The following is a 24,698-nucleotide window of genomic DNA, read 5'->3' on the forward strand; positions in this document are numbered from 1 at the left end:
TATGTGCTGTTTGTGGAAATCCTGTATGTGTCTCTTATGTGCTGCAGCATCACATCAAATGACTGGAGTAAGATCCACAAGACTGACTCCTGGAAATTCCTAGTGTAACCTCTGTTAGACACTGAAATATCCCTGTAGCAAGGATAGTGCATGTAAATTCTTGTCCACAGGGATGGGCAGTCGAGTATCCCTCTTGATGCCACATGTGAATGATACATTTGGTCTCCCCAATCACACATTAGTAGCCAATAATATCCTGGTCATGTACAGGATGGTAAGATTGGTATTAGTAGACCCTTCTGTGCCATGGAAGGTGATGACCAGCAGGGTTGTGAGCAGTGGCTCCAAAGTCACCATTAACACTTGTTTAACGTTAGCTGCTCTTATTGCTAACATGGCTTTCAAGTCTAGCTGCTGTACTCCAAAGATTGCTGGTGTTCAGAATGGATGAATGCTGCAGTGCACAGCACTGATTTTATATGTCGCTGAATTGCTTCTCCGTGCTTTGTTTCATCATTTGCATACATGACAAAACTCATTTTTTATGGAGGCCCTCTTTTACATGGCATTATGCAATAATTTGCCATTTATGCCATCCTGTTTTTCCTGTAGCATAACTGCGCTGCTTGTGCCTCTGAATCCCCTCCACCCCTCTTGTTGCTACCCTTCATACTATTTCACTTAAAAGTGGTGCACTAAATGTTTCTGAATACCCCTCTCATTTTTTTTCTCAAGACTTCTGTTTAACTATCATTTGCAGTAAAAATGATTTAAACATCTTCAGCTGAAGTAGTTTTGAAAGTACTGGTTTGCATTTCTGTATTTCCTAAACCAACAGCATACAGGTATTTGGATAGCTACACAAATGAGTAGATAGACATATATAGAAACCATATTCATAATAGAAGTCAAATTTTAAGCAAATAAAGTTTCATGGCATATGGGATGGAGCCCCTACTGCAACCCAGGTGACCAGTTTTGAATAACCAGAGAATGAAAGAGGACTGAAGTGACTTAACCCACTCATCCTTGTCTGGAAAAAAGAGGAAGTATGCTTGCTTTGCAGGCAGATTTGCAGGCTTGATCATCCTTGATAAAGACTACAGAAAAAAACCTGCATTGTTTTTAGGCAGAAGGTTGGCTTGCTTGCTAGGAGTGCCTGTATGGTCACCAACAGGTATCTTACTTATGCATGTGTAGGGAAGTAGGGTATAAAAATAAGAAAGTCTCAGGATATCTTTGATGGTTGCTGAGTAATGTGTACTCTGTGCCCTCTCAGTTGATCCCCATCCTGGTGATAAGGAATGAATGGGACAGTTGTCCAAGATGATGGATAAATAATTGGAATGCAGGAGAGGCAAAATTGTGTAATAAAGAAGTCATATTACAAAAGCATATACAAATAATACAGGTTTATTACATATGTATAAAAAACTAAAAAAAAGTTATTGTTTCCATTAATGTTCAGTATAACTGTCACAAATGTGGGTAAAGCAAAACAGTAAAGTCTAGGAAGATTAAAATGGTTGATGTTAACATGAATTAAAATATAAATTGAATTTGTTTTACAGCTAAAAAGCTGGATCCAGAATTAAAAGATTTTCATAGGTAGGTACTAGGCTATCGGCCCTAGGGCCTATACAAGCCTAGCCATAATGATTCCCTGGCTATTGTTTGCCACAAATATTTACTTTCCTGGACCCTTGTCTAGCAGGGCTACTGATGTGATCCCCGGGCTGAATTTCCTGTCTCCCATCCAATCATCAAGGTTTCTCTTGAAGAGGGCCATTGAGGCACTCTGCCTGACATGTATGGGCAGCCTATTCCAGACTATGGGGAGTCTCTGGGTCAGGAACCTATCCCTCCAGCATGTTCTATTCATCGTGATGACAGGGTTAAGATCCCTGGGCAATGTGGCTCAGAGGGATTGGGATTTCTTTAAGTGTAGCATGTCCAACAATTCTGGGTTTGACATGGGCTTGTATGTTAGGCAGAGATAGCCTCTCTGTAGGTGATATGCAACAGAGTATAGCTGAAGTTTCTTTAGACGGTCATCATAAGGCATCTGCTTTAGGCCTGTGATTCTTTTTGAGAGGTATTTCTGTAGCCTTCCTAGTTGTTGCAGATGTCTTGTGAGGTACATACCAAATGAGGCATTGTATTCTATAATGGGTCTAATAAGGGATGAGTACAGATGGACAATGACCTCCTTTTTTCTGGATGAAAAGCCCTTAGTGATGAGGTGTGCCATATAGAAAGATTTTCTAACTGTTGTGGCTATGTGGTTATCAAAGGAGAGACCACTGTACACCTGTGTCCCTAGGTCTCTTATCACACTTTTGGTGTTTGGTGTACTGCCACCTATGTGGTAGTTCACAGGTACGTGTTTTTTCCCAAAGGGGACAACTATAATTTTTTGGCATTTAGCTTGAGCCCATGGCTCTGGCACCAGGCATCTGTTTCGGTAAGGCCCTTTTGTAGTATATCCACATCATTTGGGGATTCAGTAATGGCTCCCAGCTTGCACTCATCTGCGAATTTTGTAAGCCAGAGTCAGTTAGTGTTGGCCTGTACTTCAGAGAAGTAGATGCCAAACAAGAGTGGTCCCAGGACAGAACCCTGTGATACAGCACTTGTCACTTGTCTGGGGCTGGATTTGGAGTTGGCTACTTTTACAGTGTGTGTTCTGTCAGTAAGCCAGTTTGCAACCCATTGAGTGACATAGGGATTAATGCCCAGCTTAGTAAGTTTATCTATGATTCCAGAGTGGGGGATAGTGTCAAAAGCCTTGGCGAGGTCCAAGTAGGCTGTGTGACCCACCTTACCCTCGTCCACGGCTCTGGAGACTGATTTTAAGAAGTCAATCAGGTTCAGGAGGCAATATTGGCCCTTCATGAACCCAAACTGTGTGGAGTCCAGTGTTTGAAGGTTGCCAATGTCTTTGTTTATAAGTTCCATGATAATACGTTCCATAGCCTTGCAGATCAGGCTCATCAGAATGATGGGACAGTAGTTCCCAGGATCCAAAGTGGATCCCCCTTTGTGAAGTGGGATGACTGTATCTGTGCACCACTCTGTGGGCATGAAGCCTGAGGTGAGGCTATGATTAAACATGACACATAGGTGAGGTGCCAGTTCATTTTGTAGTTCATGCAGTACACAGCCCAGGATGTCATCGGGTCCCATGGATGCTATATTTTTGGCTTTGGAGAGTGCGAATTTTACTTGAGTGGCCGTGATTACTGGAATTTGGCATTCTTTTGGTATTGAGATGGGCCCTTTAGGAGGTGAGAGGGGGTGAAGTTGGCACTGAATTTATCTGCCAGGATATTGGCAATATCCTTGGGATCGGTATATCTAGTGCCATTCTGCTGTAGCTCAGAGCAGATCTGAGTATTGCCATTTAGATTCTTGACATATCTATAGAATGCCTTGTGGTTGTCTTTGGAACCTTTGGCAATTTTATTTTCGTAACTAGCTTTGGAAGATTTTATGAGAGATCTCAGCTTTCTACTGAGGCTGGTGAGGGAGTTTTTGGAATCCTGGGTTCTTCCTCGTTTCTGCAACAGTTTCTTCCTTTTGTTGTACAGCTGGTTTATGGCAGGGGACCACCAGATTGGCTTCCTTTTTTTAGAGGACAGTGTCTTGGTTCTATTTGGAATCGCTCGGTCAATGCACGAGTGAATGTGCTCGTACAGCACCTTAGTGTAGGATTCAGCAGCTGAGCTTCCAGTTCCCATCTGCATGGGAGTCATGAAGTTTGTTACTTCTGACTTGAGAGGCATGAAGTTGGCTTTGGAGAAATTTTTTTACGGAGATTTCCTTAAAGGAGGGTGGGATGTGGATGTCAAGGGTGATTAGCTTATAGTCTGATCTGACCAACGAGGGGGTGACCACTGGTGTGGAGCATTGATCTCCCATGTTGGTAATGACCAGGTCTAGAATATTGGTACCCCTGGGTGGGACTATGGATTAGTTGCTCTAGGGCATTGGAATTTATGAATTCCAAGAGCCGTTGAGCAAAGGTGTTGGTACAGGAGTAGTTTTCCCAGTTAATGGCAGGGTAGTTGAAATCACCCAGTATTAGGGTATTTGGTTGTATCTTAATATTTTCCAGTATGTTTAGAAAGGTGTAGTGAGAACCTTGGGGTATGGTGGGGGATCTGTAGCAAGTTACAATTTGTATTGCAGTCTTACCTAGTGTTAGTTGTACATGGAGAATTTCGGATGCATTGTATTGGGCAACCAGCCTGGAGGTGTGAATATCCTTGGTGAATATGGACACTCCTCCACCTTTAGTGTTTCGATCCTGGTTTGGTGGCCAAAAAGTGTGGTATGAGTTGTAGCCTGGTATTGCAGGGATGCTCTCTGGAGCTTTGAACGAGGTCTCATTTACTGCACAGATGTCAATGTTCTCCATTTTTAGGAGAGCCTCGAGAGAGTGCATCTTGAGGTTTAGACTTCTAGCACTGAGTAGCAATACCTTCAGATTTTGCTTGCTTGTACCCATTACAGTGGTAGTTTTGTCCTTTGAACCTTGCCTAAAAAAGGCACTATAAGGGTGGCAAGAGCCTTAGGCCGTACCTAAATCCCAGGGACACATGTGCAAACCATCTCTTGCAAAGCATTGTGGTTTGTCGATCATGTTATCCCAGGAAGACAGATATTGGATCCCCTTTGAATGATACCAGAAGCTTAGCCAATTATTGAAGTCAATCATTTTGTCCTTATACTGTGGTATCATTGTGGGTGATGGCAGGATGTTACTCAGGGCTAGGGTCATACCTGCCTGGGCTACATGATCCGAGAGCTTTTCCATGTCTCTTTTCATGTAGTCCAGGGAGGTATGTCTCAAGTTATTCACTCCAACATGGACAATGACAGAGTCATATTTGTACCTGATGTTCATCTACAGCTGCAGTCATAACAGATGGGTTCTCCTGCCGTCAGGCGGGTCCTCGGTCGGCCGAATTCCAAAGTCTAGGTCCGGCGTCAGCTGTCGTCACTTTCTTTCCTGACGTCAGTGCGACAGGGGTATATAAGACACAGCCGACGCCATTTTCTTCAGTCTTTTTTGCCGCGTGGTGCCTGAAGCAGAAGCAGTTCGCAAGTGCCGGTCGGCCAGCTCCTGAAATTACGAAAATTTGGAAACCGAAGTCTTCTTTAAAGCTAAGTACCCCATTGGGGAAACTTTTCTTGCCTCAGACCGATGTCAGACAAAGTTAACAATTGTATTTCTTGTGGGAAGCAAATACCGCATAAGGATTTCCATTCCCTCTGTATACCTTGTTTAGGCCCAGACCACGATGTCTCGGGCTGTTGCTTTTGTGCTACTTTCAATAAACGCACTATTAAGCATCGGGCGGAGTTCGCCCAGCACTTTTTTGGTAAAGCTTTTAATTATAAAATGTCGTTGGAGACTCCGACTACCGTTTTGTCCAAAAAAACGCAAGGACAAAGACCGACACGCGAGGTCCGTGGTCTCCACCGACACCACGCCAAAACTGGCTACACGTGGTTCGGTTCTCAGTGAGGTGCCTACGCAGCCCCTGACTACCAACGACACTTCTCTGGCGGTGTCTTCTGTAACCGAGACTGCAGGTGCCACGGCCCATACCCTGACTACAGCTACCGAAGCCACTGTGAGTGTTGAGCCTCTTAATGTGGACAGGTCCACTTCCACCCATGGTGTCTTCAGACCTTCATCTTCCTTTTCCATAAAGGCCTTTACTAAGTCCAAATCAGCCATGCATTCCAAGAGGCCTGTTGCACAGGGCCCATCTCCAGGTCCCATGCCTAAAAAGCAGATGCTCAAAATGGCTGATGATTTAATTACTCTTATCAGGGGTTCCCAACCCCCTCCAGACAAGAGACCCAGAGTGGAGGAAGATTCTCCCTCTTCTGACCAGGGCTCCATTATTTCAGAACATTCTGATGAAGAGGAACACTCGTACTCCCCTTTTGAAGATTCTGATGCAGAGCAGTCCATTTCTTCTGCATCTCCCCCAGAGGATTTTTCTTTCGGGGAAACCTTGCATACCTTGAGGGATCACTTCCATTGGGAAGGCCAAGATTTTTCAGATTCCAAGAAAAGGCTTAGGGAATTTCTTTTGCTACCTCAGCACAGACCTCTGGCGATACCTCCTGTTTTGGACATACTTGATGATGTCTACTCGGAGGCTTGCCTTAATCCGGATTCCCTGTCTCCTGCCCCAGTCAAGCCTGATAGGTACTACAGAGTTCCTAACTCACACCAATTTCTTTACAAAAGCCATAATGCTGACCCTGAAACCATTTCTCAAGGCCCCAAGGGAATGAAGGCCTCTACTGCTAAGAATCCATTACCTTCCGAGAGAGAGTCTAGATCCTTAAAAAGGTGGGGAAAAAAGGTATATAACTCGGCCACCCTAGCCATGAGGGCCTTAAATTGTCAGTTCCATATGCTTAAATATCAACAGTTTCTGTTATCACAATTAAGGAATAAAATGTCACAACCTGAACAACCAGATTTGAAGGAGTTGCAGGATATGATGCATAGTGCAGAACAAGTGGGTAAACACACCTTACAGTGTGGCTATGATGCTCTAGAGGCCTCAAGTAGGGCTGCTGTTACGCAGACATGCCTGGCTTAGGGAACAAACCTTGCCTGATCATGTTAAAGCTAAACTACTAGATGCTCCTTTACAAAAGGATGTATTATTTGGTACTAATGCTGAGGAGATACTACGGAAAATGGAAGAAAAAGCTAAATCTATGCAAACTGTCAAAGCTTTTCTACAGGTACAACCACCACGTTTTAGCAGAAATTGGCCTTCAAAAAACTGGTCCTTTCCAGCCACGAATAAGCCCCAAAGAGGTAGATACAGGCACACAAGGGGCAGAGGACAATCTCAAGGATCATATAGAGGCAGACAGTGGCAATCTCCAGCGCCAAGAGGTGGCGAAGACAGTGCACAACAATACAGGAAACAAACCCAATGACTTTCCCCTTTGCATGCCAAGCAAGGCTCAGGTGGCAGCACTCTTGGGAGGAAAGCTGGCATTATTTTCAAAAAATTGGCATATTGTCACAAAAGACAAATGGATCCTGGACATTATAAACAGAGGCTACAGATTTCATTTTCACACTCTTCAAAACATGAGAGGCATGCCGAACCTGCCACACAATCAAAGGGCAGAGGCTCAAATACAAATTTCAAAGCTCATGGACATGAAAGCTATTCAAGAGGTACCTACTCACGAGCAAGGTCAAGGTTTTTATTCCAGACTATTCCTGGTACCAAGGAAGGGAACCGATTGAAGACCCATTTTGGACTTATCCATCCTAAACACATTTCTACTCGTACCAAAATTCAAGATGCTCACCTTACAGCAGCTTCTTCCCATGCTGGGCAATTAGTCTTGGCTGGTAACATTGGACCTCAAGGAGGCATACCTGCATGTCCCAATCAGACAAAGCTGCAGAAGATACCTCAGATTTCTTGCAGGTTTAATCCACTATCAATTCCCTGCATTGCCCTTTGGCTTATCTACTGCGCCCAGAGTATTCACGAAATGCCTGGCATCAGTAATTGCCTACTGCAGACTTCAAGGGATACAAATTTACCCTTATTTGGATGATTGCCTGATCCAAGCGGACAGCAAACACATACTTCTGGAACATCTGGCTTATGTAACACGGTTATTGAATTCTCTGGGATACACAGTCAACAAAGAGAAATCCAGGCTAACACCATCTCAGAAAATAATTTTCCTGGGTGCCAACTTGGACACAAACACCCAGATGGCCTATCTTATGCCAGAAAAACAGGGGCAACTAACTCAGTACTTCAAAATGTTAGCAAATTGTACCAGGCTAACTGCAAGGAAAATCCTGCAGGCTCTGGGCTTCATGGCATCTTGCATTCTTCTAATCCCATGTGCAAAGTTGCATATGAGGAAACTTCAGTGGTACCTAAAAAACCTATGGTCTCAACACAGCCACAATTTGGAAACAATAATACCACTAATTCCATGTTTGCAAAAGGAATTTCTATGGTGGGCCCAAGCATGCCAAACAAACACAGGTCTACCATTCTGCAAGCCTCAAGCAAATCAAGTCATCACAACAGACGCCTCAGACTATGCCTGGGGGGCACATGACAGACAGGTGCATTCAGGGCAAATGGTCCCAAAAGGAAAAGCACCTACACATCAATCAAAAGGAAATGCTAGCAGTGATAAATGCAATTACAGCTTTCAAGGACCTCCTGCATCCAGGGCAATTATTGATAAGAACAGACAACACCACAGTAATGTGGTACATAAACAAACAAGGAGGAACACATTCATACCCCCTGTGCAGGCTGGCCATGTCACTTTGGAACATGGCTCTGGAATGGCAAATCGAACTTCAAGCACAGTACCTGCCAGGTTTGGAAAACACGCTGGCAGACAATCTAAGCAGAAATATGACAGACCCGCACGAATGGAAGTTGCATCCTCAGGTGTTTACAAAAATAATCCAAGCGTGGGGAAGGCCAGACATAGATCTCTTTGCCTCCCACAGGAATCATCAATTGACAAAATTCTGCTCAAGGACATTCCATCCAAAGGCCTGGAGAGTGGACGCCCTTTCTTTCAGTTGGGCAGCACGGACAGTTTACGCCTTCCCACCTTTGCCTCTTCTGCCCAAGGTGCTTTTGAAAGCAAGAGCAGACAGACCAAAGATGATACTGATTGCTCCAGACTGGCCAAGACAACACTGGTACCCACTCCTGAGGAGCCTAACACATTCTCCTCCCTGGACCCTACCTCTAATGCCTCTTCTACTGACTCAGCACAGCTACAAAACTCTTCACAGTCAGCTGAAAACACTCAATCTGGCTGCATGGAAAATTCCTTAACACCACAACAGACCCTACTCTCCAGGGAGGTGCAGGATGTCATTTTGGAGGCCAGAAGGCCATCTACTAGAAAAGCTTACTCCGCAAAATGGAAACGGTTTTGCGCTTGGAATGAGAAAAAAGGCCAGGATCCTAGAAACTGAATTTGCCTCAGATATTACAGTATCTAGCTGAGCTGTTGAACAGTGGACTTTCATTTTCCTCCATCAAAATCCATGCCTCAGCCATTTCTGCAGAATACAACACTGATCCACCCTTATTCTCTCACCCACTCTTATGGCAGTTCCTCAGAGGGGCTAAGAATATAAGACCTCCAAGGAAACAACCAATACCAGCCTGGGATCTTAATTACATTCTAGAAAAATTAACATTGCCTCCCTTTGAACCAGCTGCCTCAACAGATTTGCAATATTTGTCCTGGAAAACAGCTTTCCTTCTGGCCATTACCTCAGCTCGTAGGGTCTCGGAACTACAAGCCCTCATGGCTGTGCAACCCTTTATCATCTTCCATCAGGACAGGGTTTCCCTACAAACCAACCCGTCATTTATGCCTAAGGTAGTATCCAGGGTAGCTTTAAATCAGGCCATACACTTACCTACCTTTTACCCCAATCCTCAAAACAAAGGGGAAAGGCTGCTACATTCCTTAGACATCCATAGACAGCTACGTTACTATTTGGACAGAACAAAGCCTTTCAGGAAATCAGAACAACTCTTTGTGTCCTATGCTGTAGGAGCTCAAGGGAAGCCAATTTCCAAACAGACAATTTCAAAATGGATAGGCCACTGCATACAGTTTTGTTACTCCTTTCATGGTAAATCTGTACCTGCAGGCATCAGATCTCACTCCAGAAGGGCCACAGCTACCTCTGCAGCCTTCCTCAGAGGAGTCCCTACCAAAGATATTTTGGAGGCAGCCACTTGGAGTTCTGTGCATACCTTCACTAAACACTACCACCTACCTTTATACTCCAAAACTAGAGCAGGCTTTGCCACTGCTGTGTTGCAGGGCATTCTGGCTCCTCCCAGTTCCACCTAGTGCCTACCACCCTGTGCGTAGCTTTGGGATTCTACCCATCTATTATGACTGCAGCTGTACGCACGATGAACATAGTACAGTTTTGTACCTACCATAAATGTAGATGTTCGAGTGCTAATACAGCTGCAGTCCAGGTTTCCCTCCCTCCTTCCCCTCTGGGTACAGACCTAGTGGCTAACTCCTCATCTTACAACCTGATTGGGTTATCCTTCTATGGTGTATTTGCTTGCAACTACTGATTTTTGATTATATTGCAATGCATGATTATATATTTTATATATATATATATATATATATATATATATATATATATGTATATTGCCTTCCTTCTGGGGGCACCTGACATCTGGGGCAAGAAAGACTGAAGAAAATGGCGTCGGCTGTGTCTTATATACCCCTGTCGCACTGACGTCAGGAAAGAAAGCGACGACAGCCGACACCAGACCTAGACTTTGGAATTCGGCCGACCGAGGACCAGCCTGACGGCAGGAGAACCCATCTGTTATGACTGCAGCTGTATTAGCACTCGAACATCTACATTTATGGTAGGTACAAAACTGTACTTTGTGGAGTGACTTGAGTGCATGCATTATGTGGCGGATCCTGGCACCCGACAGGCAACTAACTGTAATTTTCTTCTTGTTCAGCCTGGTGAGTGGGGCATCAGTGTGCCTGACTATAGAGTCACCTATGACTAAAGTGTTGGGTATGTTGTCTTGCCTTAGAGGCTGCTGTTGGGTGGCACACTGGTGTTGTGAGCTATGTGACAGTTTGGTTGTGTTTGGGGTTGGTGTTTGTTTGCGTTTCAGCTTCGGAGGTCCTTGCTGCTTGGGCAGGTTTATGTTAAGAGCCTCCGCATATGTGGGTTTTGTGTTGCTATGTGTGGGTTTTGGTGGTGTGGGTTTTGAAGGACTATATTTTGTTTGAGGTATTGTGTGGGTGTTAACGTTCTCCTCTTGACTGCCTAGCACAATCTTGGCTGGAGAGAGCTTTGCTTCCAGTTTGGCTATGTATGTGCATTTCTCACAGGTTATGGTGTTTGGTGATAGGAGGAGAGGATTGTCTGTGTACATGAGGCAATTGCTGCATTGCCACTTTATGCCCAGATTCACCAAGTGGACAGGAGAAATCACCGGAAGCGGACACTTGGACATGCCTGGTTAGGTGCTTTCTTTGTGTAGTGCAAGAGCTGTTTTCCCTTACTTTGTGCAAGGTACTTGCAGTTGTAGGCTGTCTAGTGCCTACGACTATTTTCTCCTTATTACCAAGGAGAGGTGAGTGCTTGTAATAAATTAAGGCTTCCTAGTGCTTTTTAGCAAGTTCTAGAGCAAGTGCTAGTCACAGGTATACAGATTTTAGTGCTACTGCTGATAAGCTAACTAGTTCTAAGGAAAAATTCAAAGAGCAGACTTTCTGGCACCGGGAATAGTTTAACCTTAACCCTGCGGTGGTGCGCAAATGCACACAAAAGCACGCAAACGTGTGGATTTATGCCAGAAAGTTGAAAGGGATAGAAATCAGCCCAAAATGGCCAATAAAATTGCAATTTCAGAGCTGGAAACCACTCCTCTAGTGTTAAATAGGCAGTACAATGCTCCCACTCTCACTGATAAACAGTAGGACCTCCCTCTACCACAGCAAGGTCTGGACAGCTCTGAACACTGAAACTAAAGTCCTGAAACCAGCAAAGCCTGGAAGCTGGACTATTCTAGTTAGAAAAGGCAGGAAATTAGCAAACAAAATAGATTTTTTGGGGGGTAAATCCGGCTAAACAATACAGTTATACAGTAACTGTTTAAGTAGAGATTGTAAATCCTGATATTTATTGAGAGGCAGAAAAAAATTAAAAACATTATTCAAATCTATCCAAGTCTACTGGCAAGTAATGCTTGTTGTTAATGGACTGTAATGAAGACAAACGCACATAAATTCTGATTTACTGGGTGGGGCATGCTGCTATACCTTCTATGTAGCATAGCTTTGTATGTTGTCATTTCTTGATGTATTTTTTGTGGTTATGTTGGTATTTAATTATATGCTTTTACACATAAAATAAGAAAATATGTTACTGTAACAATTTTTCCTGTGAACTAATGCATATAATCATATTTCAATTTTCTGTTTTATTTCTGAAGCTACTGGAGTCTGAAAACTTGGATATTCTGTTGGAGAAAACGTTTTGGCACACTGTCCCATCTGTTATAGCTGCACTCAGGAAAGAATCTGCTGTTCTGTTTCAGAATCTTTCTTCAAGCGAGCCTTGCCTGGATTATTTGAATTTTAATAAAAGTTCCAGTGGGAGACACAGTAGATATTATCTGTCCACACCATTGAATACATATAGTGTGGGGGAAGTTATTTCTATCTATGTGAAAATGTATGATCATTTAGGACAAAAAATGTCATCAGGAGGGGACTTTATAATTGCTAGACTTTACAGCAACATATCTGTTGCTGGGACAACTGGATCAGTGTTGGATTTAAACAATGGAGACTATTTAATTACATTCCCACTATATTGGGAAGGAAGGGCTTGGATTTCTGTTAAACTGTACCATCCAGCACAAGCTATCTCTCTTTTGCGAATGCTCAGAGAAAACTTCAGTCATCGATCGGCATTTAAAGGCATTTTTGTTTTCAAACACATGAGAGAAGAAACAAACTGTAGCTGCGATCAGTCTGTTCCAACCCCCTTGTGTGATTTTACAGATAAAACTTCAGAGGTGCCGTGGTTTTGCAGTAAACCTCAGGAACTGGAGTGCGAACACTTAAAGTACCTTCAGTGTTATACTTCAGAAGAGTATTTGTTAAATGAAGAAGAATCAAAGCTGCTGAACAGGTAATAATTATTTTCCAGTATTGGACAAAAGCAATTTTCATGTGGTACTCTTATAATCCAAGATGTGCTTGGTGGATACTGTGTTCACCTGTGCTGAACACCCTGCTGATGTAGGTGCAGCTGAATAATGGGTGCCCAATGCAACTCAAATTCTCCCCTGTAGTCAGTATTACTGTAGTATTTAAATTGTATTCAGTAGGCATCAGGTATGAGTGTAATCTGGGCCTAAATAAACTGTGCTGAAGTGCACGCAACACTTATGGACTGTGGAAAGCAGCATGGTTGTAATAGGTTCATAGATAGGTAGGTACTAGGTTATCGGCCCTGGGGCCTATAGAAGCTCAGCCAAAAAGGTACCCTGGCTTTTGCCGCCCAAGAAAATTATTTTCCTGTGCCACTGTCGAGCAGAGCCACAGAGGTGATCCCCGGGGAACAGTTTGGTATACCAGGTCTTTTTCAAACTTTAAGCACCATGCATTGTGGAGTGGCAGCAGATTCACTCCCCTTCAATTGCCAGCATTCTAGCACTTGGCATTTATCTTGTGCTCACTGATAATGAACTTTTTATTTAACCCTGTGGATGCCATCTGTGAGAGGTGCAAATTTGGAGGCATCCTCCCTCAAAGTCCACTACTTGCAATGAGACTAGCACTGACACATCCCCAGCAATGCATATGCAACATCATTATATTCTGGTGCTGATGCTCTCAAAAATATTTAGGCAAGCCTCCTAGAAATCTTAAGACTAGACATCATGATCACTTACTGCATGTACTCCACATACCTCCCTCCACAACAATGCTAACATTGATGTATCACCAATATCAAACTTCTCTCTTGCCCAGAATACATAATTCAGTTACTGGGAATGTTCTAGTTACTGATGACTCCTTTGTATGGCACACAGACTGTACACTCACTAAGCTGGACAAGTACAGGGTTACACTCAGCTGCCTCTCAGGAGCCAAGTCAGAAGATATTAGTAGGTCGCTAAATACCCTCTCCTCCAGCAAGTGTGAGTATGACACGATAGTAGTCCATGTGGGGGTAAATGACCTGGCATGCAAACCCCTCAGCTCCATGCAGAAGGTTATGTTGGACCACACTATCATCAGCTAGGGGTAAGATACTGGTTCTGACTGGAATCCTCCCTTCACCTAGATTGATACCTTGATTCAAGGAAGAGATAATTGGGTCATCAGTTGCCTAAGTTGCTGGTGTCATTCCAGGGGATTCAGTATGTATCACCCTGGCATGAGATTGACAGTCCAATGTCCTTTGCAAAAGACAGTCAACATTTCTTATTCAAGGACTTCCCCATACTGGCTAAAATCTTTGCCAACCCTATATACCTTTTTAGGCAGAGTTCTTCAAATGAATATCCTATCCTGGCATACACCACAATTCTCAAATTAGACTAGATCAAGGTGGCTCTATTCAAACTGCCTGACCTCGAGGCATTCTGCATGTGGTATGTGTATATGTATGCATTGGGCGGAAATGTGGCTCACATCCTTAGCATCCCTTTTGTGCTTGAGTTTTGCACCTACCATGCCTTTAAGCCTACCCAGCAATAGCATCAGTGTTTCTGTGCTTAACAGAGATATCATCTCTTCATAACAGTTACCCAAAGACCTTCCAGAACAAGCTTATTGAAGTTCAGCTCACCCTAGGGAACTCAAATGACCACCTCATAGCATGCTATCCATCACCCTCCATGGCTCCACATGACCATGATAAATTTCTGGTATTCTTAGAGGGTACCCCTATAAGCAAGGGCTCTTTATTCCTTGATGAGTTCAACTATTGTTCAATTGATTGATCAATTTATTGAAATACCTAAAATTCCAACATCATGTGTGCTCAGTGATTCTTGAATTGGATAAACAAAAATGCCATGAATCAGATAGTCCTCAAACCCACCAGGGGCATAAAATTGTTGACTTGGTACTCACGGTCTTGGCCACTGTCTGCTCCCCCTCACATGGTCAGTCCATAATTAGTAAAGTCTGTCCATATTGTGGTTATTTACCCTAAAAATGTCAACTCTTTTGGTAACCAGTACCACCCTCATTAGGCAAACATAATACAACTGTATGATGACATCACTAAGTTTATCCATGATCCAAGATGTTCATCGTGCATACAGCTGCAGTAATCACAGATGGGTTTTCTGCCGTCAGGCGGTCCCTCGGTCGGCCGAATTCCAAAGTCTTGGTCCGGCGTCGGTTGTCGTCGCTTTCTCTTCTGACGTCAGTGAGGCCAGAGTATATAAGACACAGCCGACGCCATGTTCTTCAGTCTTTTTTGCCGCGCGGTGCCCGAAGCAGAAGCAGTTCGCAAGTGCCGGTCGGCCAGCTCCTGAATTACGAATATTTTGGAAACCGAAGTCTTCATTAAAGCTAAGTACCCCGTTGGGGAAAATTTTCTTGCCTCAGACCGATGTCAGAAAAAGTTAATAATTGTATTTCTTGTGGGAAGCAAATACCGCATAAGGATTTCCATTCCCTCTGCATACCTTGTTTGGGCCCAGACCACGACGTCTCGGGCTGTCGCTTTTGCGCTACCTTCAATAAACGCACTATTAAGCGTCGGGCGGAGTTCGCCCAGCACTACTTTGGTAAAGCTTTTGATTATAAAATGTCGTCGGACACTCCGACTACCGTTTTGTCCAAAAAATGCAAGGAAAAGGACTGACACGTGAGGCCCGCGGTCCCCGCCGACACCACGCCAAAACAGGCTACACGTAGTCCGGTTCTCAGCGAGACGCCTTTGCATTCCCTGACTACCGACGACACTCCTTTGGCGGTGTCCTGTGTACCCGAGACCGCTGGGACCTCGGCCCTTTCCCAGACTACAACCGAAGCCTCTGCTAATGTTGAGCCTACTAATGTGGACAGGTCCACCTCCACCCATGGTGCATTTAGGCCCTCTTCTTCTTTTTCAATTAAGGCCTTTACTAAATCCAAAGCAGCCAGGCATCCCACGAGGCCTGTTGCACAGGGCCCATCTCCAGGTCCCATGCCTAAAAAACAGATGCTTAAAATGGCTGAGGATTTAATTACTCTTATCAGAGGTTCTCAACCCCCTCCAGACAAGAGACCCAGAGTGGAGGAAGATTCACCCTCTTCTGATCAGGGATCCATTTTATCAGAACATTCTGACGCAGAGGAACACTCTTACTCTCCTTTTGAGGATTCGGATGCAGAACAGTCCATTCCTTCTGTATCCCCTCCTGAGGATTTTTCCTTTGGGGAAACCTTGCACACCTTGAGGGAACACTTCCATTGGGAAGGCCAAGACTTTTCAGATTCCAAGAAAAGACTTAGGGAATTTCTTTTGTTACCTCAACACAGACCTCTGGCTATACCCCCTGTTTTGGACATACTGGATGATGTCTATTCGGAGGCTTGTCTTAACCCGGATTCTCTGCCTCCTGCACCAGTCAAACCTGATAGGTATTACAGAGTACCCAGCTCTCACCAATTTCTCTTCAAAAGCCATAATGCTGACCCTGAAACCATTTCACAAGGGCCCAAGGGATTGAAGGCCTTCACTGCCAAGAATCCACTGCCTGCAGAAAGGGAATCAAGATCTTTAGAAAGGTGGGGTAAAAAGGTATATACCTCGGCCACCCTAGCCATGAGGGCCTTAAATTGTCAGTTTCATATGCTTAAATATCAACAGTTCCTGTTATCACAATTAAGGAACAAAATGTCTCAACCTGAATGACCAGATTTAAAGGAGTTACAGGATATGATGCATAGTGCAGAGCAAGTGGGTAAACACACCTTACAATGTGGTTATGATGCCCTAGAGGCCTCAAGTAGAGCGGCTGCTACAGGATCAGTCATTCGCAGACATGCCTGGCTTAGGGAACACAATTTGCCTGATCATGTGAAAGCTAAACTTCTAGATGCTCCTTTACAAAAGGATGTGCTGTTTGGTACTAATGCTGAGGAGATACTACGGAAAATGGAAGAAAAAGCCAAATGTATGCAAACTGTCAAAGCTTTCTTACAGGTCCAACCACCACGTTTTAGCAGAAATTGGCCTTCAAAAAACTGGTCCTTTCCAGCCACTGACAAGCCCCAAAGAGGTAGATACAGGCACAAGGGGCAGAGGGCAATCACAAGGATCATATAGAGGCCGACAATGGCAAACTCCAGCACCAAGAGGTGGCGAAGACAGTGCACAACAATACAGGAAGCAAACCCAATGACCCCCTCATTTCCATGCCAAGCATGTCTCAGCTGGCAGCACCTTTGGGAGGGAAACTAGCATTATTTGCAAGCAATTGGCATATTGTCACAACAGACAAATGGATCCTGGACATTATAAACAGAGGCTACAAATTTCAATTTCACACTCTTCCAAAAATGAGAGGCATGCCAAACCTGCCACAAAATCAAAGGGCAGAGGCACAACTGCAAATTTCAAAGCTCATAAGCATGAGAGGTATTCAAGAGGTACCTACTCACCAACAAGGTCAAGGTTTTTATTCAAGACTTTTTCTGGTACCAAGGAAAGGAACCGACTGGAGACCCATTTTGGACTTATCCATCCTAAACACATTTCTACTCGTACCAAAATTCAAGATGCTCACATTACAGCAGCTTCTTCCCATGCTGGGCAAGGAGTTTTGGCTGGTAACATTGGACCTCAAGGAGGCATACCTGCATGTCCCAATCAGACAAAGCTGCAGAAGATACCTCAGATTTCTTGCAGGTTCAATCCACTGTCAATTCTCTGCATTGCCCTTTGGCTTATCTACTGCGCCCAGAGTATTCACAAAGTGCCTGGCATCAGTGATTGCCTACTGCAGACTTCAAGGGATACAAATTTACCCTTATCTGGACGACTTTCTGATCCAAGCGGACAGCAAGCACATACTTCTGGAACATCTGGCATATGTGACACGGTTACTGCTTTCTCTGGGATATACAATCAACAAAGAGAAATCAAGGCTAACACCATCTCAGAAAATAACTTTCCTGGGTGCCAGCTTGGACACAAACACCCAGATGGCCTACCTTACGCCAGAAAAACAGGGGCAACTATCTCAGTACTTCAAAATACTAGCAAAAAGTACCAGGCTTACTGCAAGGAAAATCCTGCAGGCTCTGGGATTCATGGCATCTTGCATTCTTTTAATCCCATGTGCAAAGCTGCATATAAGGAAACTTCAATGGTACCTAAAAAACCTATGGTCTCAACACAGTCACAGTTTGGAAACAGTAATACCAATAATTCCATGCTTGCAAAAGGAATTTCTATGGTGGGCCCAAGCATGTCAAGCAAACACAGGCCTCCCATTCTGCAAACCTCAAGCAAAGCAAGTCATCACCACAGACGCCTCAGATTACGCCTGGGGGGCGCACATGACGGACAGGTGCATTCAGGGCAAATGGTCCCAAAAGGAAAAGCACCTTCACATCAATCAAAAAGAAATGCTAGCAGTAATAAATGCAATTACAGCTTTCAAGGACTTCCTGCATCCAGGACAATTACTGATAAGAACAGACAACACCACAGTAATGTGGTACATAAACAAACAAGGAGGAACACATTCATACCCCTTGTGCAGACTAGCCATGACTCTTTGGAACTTGGCTCTGGAAAGGCAAATCGAACTTCAAGCACAGTACTTGCCAGGATTGGAAAACACACTGGCAGACAATCTAAGCAGAAATATGACAGATCCACACGAATGGAAGTTACATCCTCAGGTGTTTACAAAAATAATCCAAGCGTGGGGGAGGCCAGACATAGATCTTTTTGCCTCCCACAGGAATCATCAATTGGAAAAGTTTTGTTCGAGGACCTTTCATCCAAAGGCCTGGAGAGTGGACGCCCTTTCATTCAGTTGGACAGCTTGGACAGTTTACGCATTCCCACCTCTGCCTCTTCTGCCCAAGGTGCTTTTGAAAAGCAAGAAAAGACAAACCGAAGATGATACTGATTGCTCCAGATTGGCCAAGGCAGCACTGGTACCCACTCCTGAGGAGCCTAACACATACTCCTCCCTGGTCCCTGCCTCTAATGCCTCTTCTGCTGACTCAGCACAGCTACAAAACTCTTCACAGTCAGCTGAAAACACTCAATCTCGCTGCATGGAAAATTCCTTAACACCACAACAGACCCTACTCTCCAAGGAGGTGCAGGATGTCATTTTGGAGGCCAGAAGGCCATCTACTAGAAAAGCTTACTCCGCAAAATGGAAGCGGTTTTGCTCTTGGAATGAGAAAAGAGGCCAGGACCCTAGAAAACTGAACTTGCCTCAGGTATTACAGTATCTAGCTGAGCTGCTGAACAGTGGACTTTCATTTTCTTCCATAAAAATCCATGCCTCAGCCATTTCTGCAGAATTCAACACGGATCCTCCTTTATTTTCTCACCCACTCTTACGACAGTTCCTCAGAGGGGCTAAGAATATAAGACCACCAAGGAAGCAACCAATACCAGCCTGGGATCTTAATTACATACTAGAAAAATTAACATTGCCTCCTTTTGAACCAGCTGCCTCAACAGATTTGCAATATTTGTCCTGGAAAACAGCCTTCCTTCTGGCTATCACTTCAGCTCGTAGGGTTTCTGAACTGCAGGCCCTCATGGCGGTGCAGTCCTTTCTCATTTTCCATCAGGACAGGGTTTCCCTTCGTACCAACCCATCATTTATGCCTAAAGTGGTATCCAGGGTAGCTTTAAATCAAGCCATACACCTACCTACCTTTTACCCCAATCCTCAAAACAAAGGGGAAAGGCTGCTACACTCTTTAGACATCCATAGGCAGCTACGTTATTATTTGGACAGAACAAAGTCCTTCAGGAAATCAGAACAACTCTTTGTGTCCTATGCTGTAGGGGCTCAAGGGAAGCCAGTTACAAAACAGACTATTTCAAAGTGGATAGGCCACTGCATACGGTTTTGTTATTCCTATCATGGGAAATCTGTTCCTACAGGTATCAGATCACACTCCACCAGGGCCACAGCTACCTCTACAGCCTTCCTCAGAGGAGTTCCTACCAAAAATATTTTGGAGGCAGCCACTTGGAGTTCTGTACATACCTTCACAAAACACTACCACCTGCCTTTATATTCCAGAACAAGAGCAGGCTTTGCCACTGCTGTTTTGCAGGGCATTCTGGCTCAACCCAGTTCCTCCTAGTACCTACCACCCTGTGCATAGCTTTGGGACTCTACCCATCTGTGATTACTGCAGCTGTATGCACGATGAACATAGTACAGTTTTGTACCTACCATAAATGTAGATGTTCGAGTGCTAATACAGCTGCAGTACAGGTTTCCCTCCCTCCTTCCCCACTTGGTAAAGGCATGGGGCCTAACAACCTCTTCATACTACCTGACTGGGTTATCCTGCTATGTTTTATTTGCTTGCAACCACTGATTTTGGATTATATTGCATTGCTTGTATATGCATATAAGCATTATTAATGTATTGCCTTCCTTCTGGGGGCACCTGACACATGGGGCAAGAAAGACTGAAGAACATGGCGTCGGCTGTGTCTTATATACTCTGGCCTCACTGACGTCAGAAGAGAAAGTGACGACAACCGACGCCGGACCAAGACTTTGGAATTCGGCCGACCGAGGGACCGCCTGACGGCAGAAAACCCATCTGTGATTACTGCAGCTGTATTAGCACTCGAACATCTACATTTATGGTAGGTACAAAACTGTACTTTATGCAGCCAGCCACACTAATGATTTTCATGCTAATTTAGATAAATGTATTGACCTGGCAGTCCGTTCAAAATATGTGGTAAATCCAAAATTAAACTTTTCTGGTGGCCTGCAGGTATAAAGAAACTGTATAACAAAATGAAATAAGTCTGTAAACTGTCTTGAAGGACCAGGACTGACAGCATCAGATTTCTGTTAACAACCTCACTAAGAAACTGAAGGCAGTTATAAAGACTAACAAAGCATCATACAAATTAAGATTAGCAAATGAAGCAAAGGATAACTGTAAGGCCTTCAGTTATGTCAGAAAACCAAAAAATAACTCTCAGTATTGCTCCAACCTTTTTCATAATGGGTCCTCCCATTCAAACCCAAAAGACATTACAAACACACTGCCTAACAATTTTACAGCAAATTTCTCACTCGAAACCATAATCCTGTCTCAAACCATCCCTTAATCACTCCCCATTATCACTAAAGAATATGTTCTTAAAGTACTCTCAAAGACCAAGAATGTGTTCTCCATGGGCCCAAACAACATTCTAAGTTGTCTGATAAAGTACAGTTGTGTAAATAAATTTACCACAATGGTAGATGTTTGAATGATTACTGCTGCAGTATCCTTAGCTATGTGGGTTATATTGTTCATAGATTCATAGGTTCATAGGTGTGTACTAGGGTAATGGCCCTGGAGCCTTTACAAGCCTAGCACATAGAAGTACCCTGGCATTGTGCCACCCGATGTTAGTTCCGGTGCCTCTATCAAGTAGAGCCACTGGAGTGATCCCCAGGGTGAACTTTCTATTACCCATCCACTCATCAAGATTTCTCTTGAAGAGGGACAGTGAGGTGTTCTGCTTGACATGTATGGGAAGTCCATTCCAGAGCATGGGCAGACTCTGGGTGAGAAACCTGTCCCTCCAGCATGTTCTGTTGATTGTGGTAATGAGGTTGAGGTCTCTGGAGCATGTGGTGTGGAGGGATTGGTATTTCTTTAGATGTAGCATTTCTAACAGTGCTGTGTCAGACATGGCTTTGTAAGTCAAGCAAAGATCGCCTCTAAGTAGGCGATATGAGACAGAGAATAGCTGGAGTCTTTTGAGTAGGACATGTGTTTAATGCCTAGGATCCTCTTCATGAGGTACTTCTGTGACCTCTCCAGTTGTTGCAGGTGTCTAGTGAGGTACATGCCAAATGGGGTATTATACGTGATGATTGGTCTAATGAGAGAAGAGCAGAGAGAGATGATGACTTATTTCTTCCTGGATACAAAATCCCTGGTAATGAGATGTGCCACATAGAAGGACTTTCTGACCACAGTGGCAATGTGGTGGTTAGGATGCAACAGCCGGACAGCTTCAGGAAACTTTTCATGTACCCAAATTGTCAGTCAGCTTGAGTTTAGCTGACTAAAATGACAGATTTAGGAGCCAATCCCTTTGAGCTTTCATGCCAAAAGGGAAAGGGAGGCTAAGCCCTGAAATAATGTCCAAACTCTAGCATGAACAACACAGCAAAAATTAAGGGGAATGGAAGGAAGGAGCAGCTACTTCAGCTCTGATCATTCAAACATCTACTGTTATGGCAAGTTTACTTAACTCTACGATGTTCATCATATTGATCACTGCTGCAGTAGCCTTAGCTATATGGGTAGACTGCCCTAGCTTACTGCATTTGGGAAGCGGAAGGAGAAGAGTCCAGCAACATCTGGAGATTGATCCTAGCAAAGTCTGCTCTAGACCTAGAGAAGGAATTCAGCTTATAGTGCTTTGTAAAAGTATGTAGAGATGACCAAGTTGCAGCTTCTAGAATACAATCCAACCCTTTCCAAAAAGTCATAGATGAAACCCGGGCTCTGGTAGAGTGGGCCCTGACCCTGCCCGGAATAGTTTGTTATGATGAGGGTAGAAAAATGTAAGAGCCTTAGGTTCATAGGTGTGTACTAAGCTAATGGCCCTGGAGCCTTTACAAGCCTAGCCTATAGAAGTGCCCTGGCAACATGCCGCCCAACGTTAGTTCCCAGTACCTCTATCAGCAGAGCCACTGAAGTAATCCTCATGGTGAGCTTTCTATTTCCCATCTACTTATCAAGATTTCTCTTGAAGAGTGCCAGTGATGTGCTGTGCTTGACATGTATGGGAAGTCTATTCCAGAGCATGGGCAGTATCTGGGTTATGAACCTGTCCCTCCAGCATGATGTTCTTCATGTTTCACTGTTGCAGTCATCACATTTGGGTTATCTGCTTGCAGTAGCCCTCAGTCGACCTGATTATCAAGGTCTTGGGTCCTGCGTCAGTTGCTGTCTCATCTTCCATGATGTCAGATAGTCAGGGGTATAAAGCATGCAAGCAACACCATTACAACAGTCTTTATTGCCATGCGGTGCCCGAAGCAGAAGCAGTTCACAAGTGCCGGTTGGCCGACTCCTCAAATTTTTGTTTTTGAGTTTCAGAACCGAAGTCTTCAACGAAAGCTAAGCACCCCGTTGGGGAAACTATTTCTTGCTCTAAACCAATGTCAGTAAAAGTCAATAATTGTATTTCTTGTGGAAAGCAAATACCTCACAAAGATTTTCATTTGTACTGTATTCCTTGCTTAGGCCCTGACCACGATGTACCTCGCTGTTGGTTTTCTGCCTTATTTAAGCAACGAACTATTAGTCGCCGGTATATTTACACTTCTAAATATTTTGGTACTCGGTTCAATTATCCAGATATGTCTTTGGTAAGCCATCCGACTACTGACATTCTGAAAAAACGCAAAGATAAAGACAGAGACAGGCCACCTAGGTCCAAAGCTGCCGACGACACTTCTCCTAAGCCAGTTGCCAGTACTCAGTGAAGCGCTTTCACAGTCCCTGATACCCACTACTTCAGATTCACAGGCCTCTACTGAGACCCATTCGGAGCCCAGTATGCCACGAGATGCTTCAACTGTGGAACCTGCAGATGTCTCTACCTTGGATGGGTCCGGAGCCGCTGTGCAGGCACCAGCTTCTGAGGGTGTATTCAGGCTTACTGACTTGCATATTAAACCAATGCCATCCTCTTCTTCAAGGCCTAAAACTTGAACCATGCCTAGAAAACCGATGCCCAAATCGCATGGTCAGGCCTCTATGCCTAAAAAACAAATGATAAGAATGGCTGAAGACCTTATTACTTTAATCAGGGGAAGCCAACCTTCCCTCTCTAAGAGACCTAGGACTGAATTTGCCTATGATACTTCTGACCAGGATTCTGAAATTTCTGTTTCCTCTGATGACCAGGATTTACCCTTATCTACCTATGAGGATTCTGATGCAGAGGACTCTATTCCTTCTGCTTCCCCCCCAGAGAATTTCTCTTTTGGCGAAACTCTGCATACTCTTAGGGAACACTTTCGGTGGGAACGCCAGGATTACTCTGATTCTAAAAAGAGGCTTAGGGATTTCTTACTCCTGCCCCAACACAGGCCTTTAGCTATCACTCCTGTACTAGACATTGCTGATGATGCCTTTTCGGAATCTGGCTTGGCCCCTGACTCTTTACTTCCTGCTCCCAGAAAACTTGATAGATATTACAGGGTTCCTGACTCTCACAAGTTCCTTTTTAAAAATCCTACTGTGGATCCTGAGACCATTTCACATGGGACCCAAGGGCATTAAGGCTACCACTGCCAAAAATCCTACCCCCTCTGATAGAGACTCCAGGATGCTGGATAGATGGGGTAAGAAAGTATACACTTCTGCATCTTTGGCCATTAGAGCCTTAAGCTGCCAGTTTCATATGTTAGAGTATCAGCAGCATATTATTGGATTGCTTAAACAGAAAATGATGTTGATTCCTGACTGTGCTGAAAATAAGGATTTACAGGATTTAATGCATTCTGCTCAACAGGTTGGAAAGCATACTTTGTAATGTGGTTTTGATTCACTAGAGGCGTCTTGCAGGGCTGCTGTCACTGGGTCTGTACTTGGAAGGCATGCTTGGCTTAAAGAGCAATCTTTGCCAGATCATGTTAAAGCTAAATTGATGGATGCTCCCTTAAATCAGGACTGCCTGTTTGGCAACAAAGCAGAAGAAGTTCTTAAAAAGATGGAGGAAAAAAATAAATCTATGTAAACTGTTAAAGATTTCCTAAAAGTACAGCCTCCAAGATTTAGTAGGCATAGGCCCTCTAAGAATTGGTCTTTTCCTGCCTCTTCCAGGCCTTCTCGGTCAAAACCTAGAACCAGCAGAACACCCAGGCGTC

General features: G+C 44.1%; 1 protein-coding gene across 1 annotated transcript in view; it reads left to right on the forward strand.

Moving 5' to 3' along the window:
* The window catches only part of LOC122809141 (NXPE family member 4-like), a 559,273-nt gene that overhangs the window by 238,598 nt on the left and 295,977 nt on the right, over window positions 1-24,698 (forward strand). The window contains exon 3 of the mRNA XM_044080417.1: window positions 12,060-12,763. Within this exon, the coding sequence (XP_043936352.1) occupies window positions 12,060-12,763 (704 nt within the window). The remainder of the gene's footprint in view (window positions 1-12,059; window positions 12,764-24,698) is intronic.

This window comes from Protopterus annectens, chromosome 8.part0 (genome assembly GCF_019279795.1).
Source record: "Protopterus annectens isolate FY-2018-M chromosome 8.part0, PAN1.0, whole genome shotgun sequence".
NCBI classification, from domain to species: domain Eukaryota; kingdom Metazoa; phylum Chordata; order Ceratodontiformes; family Protopteridae; genus Protopterus; species Protopterus annectens.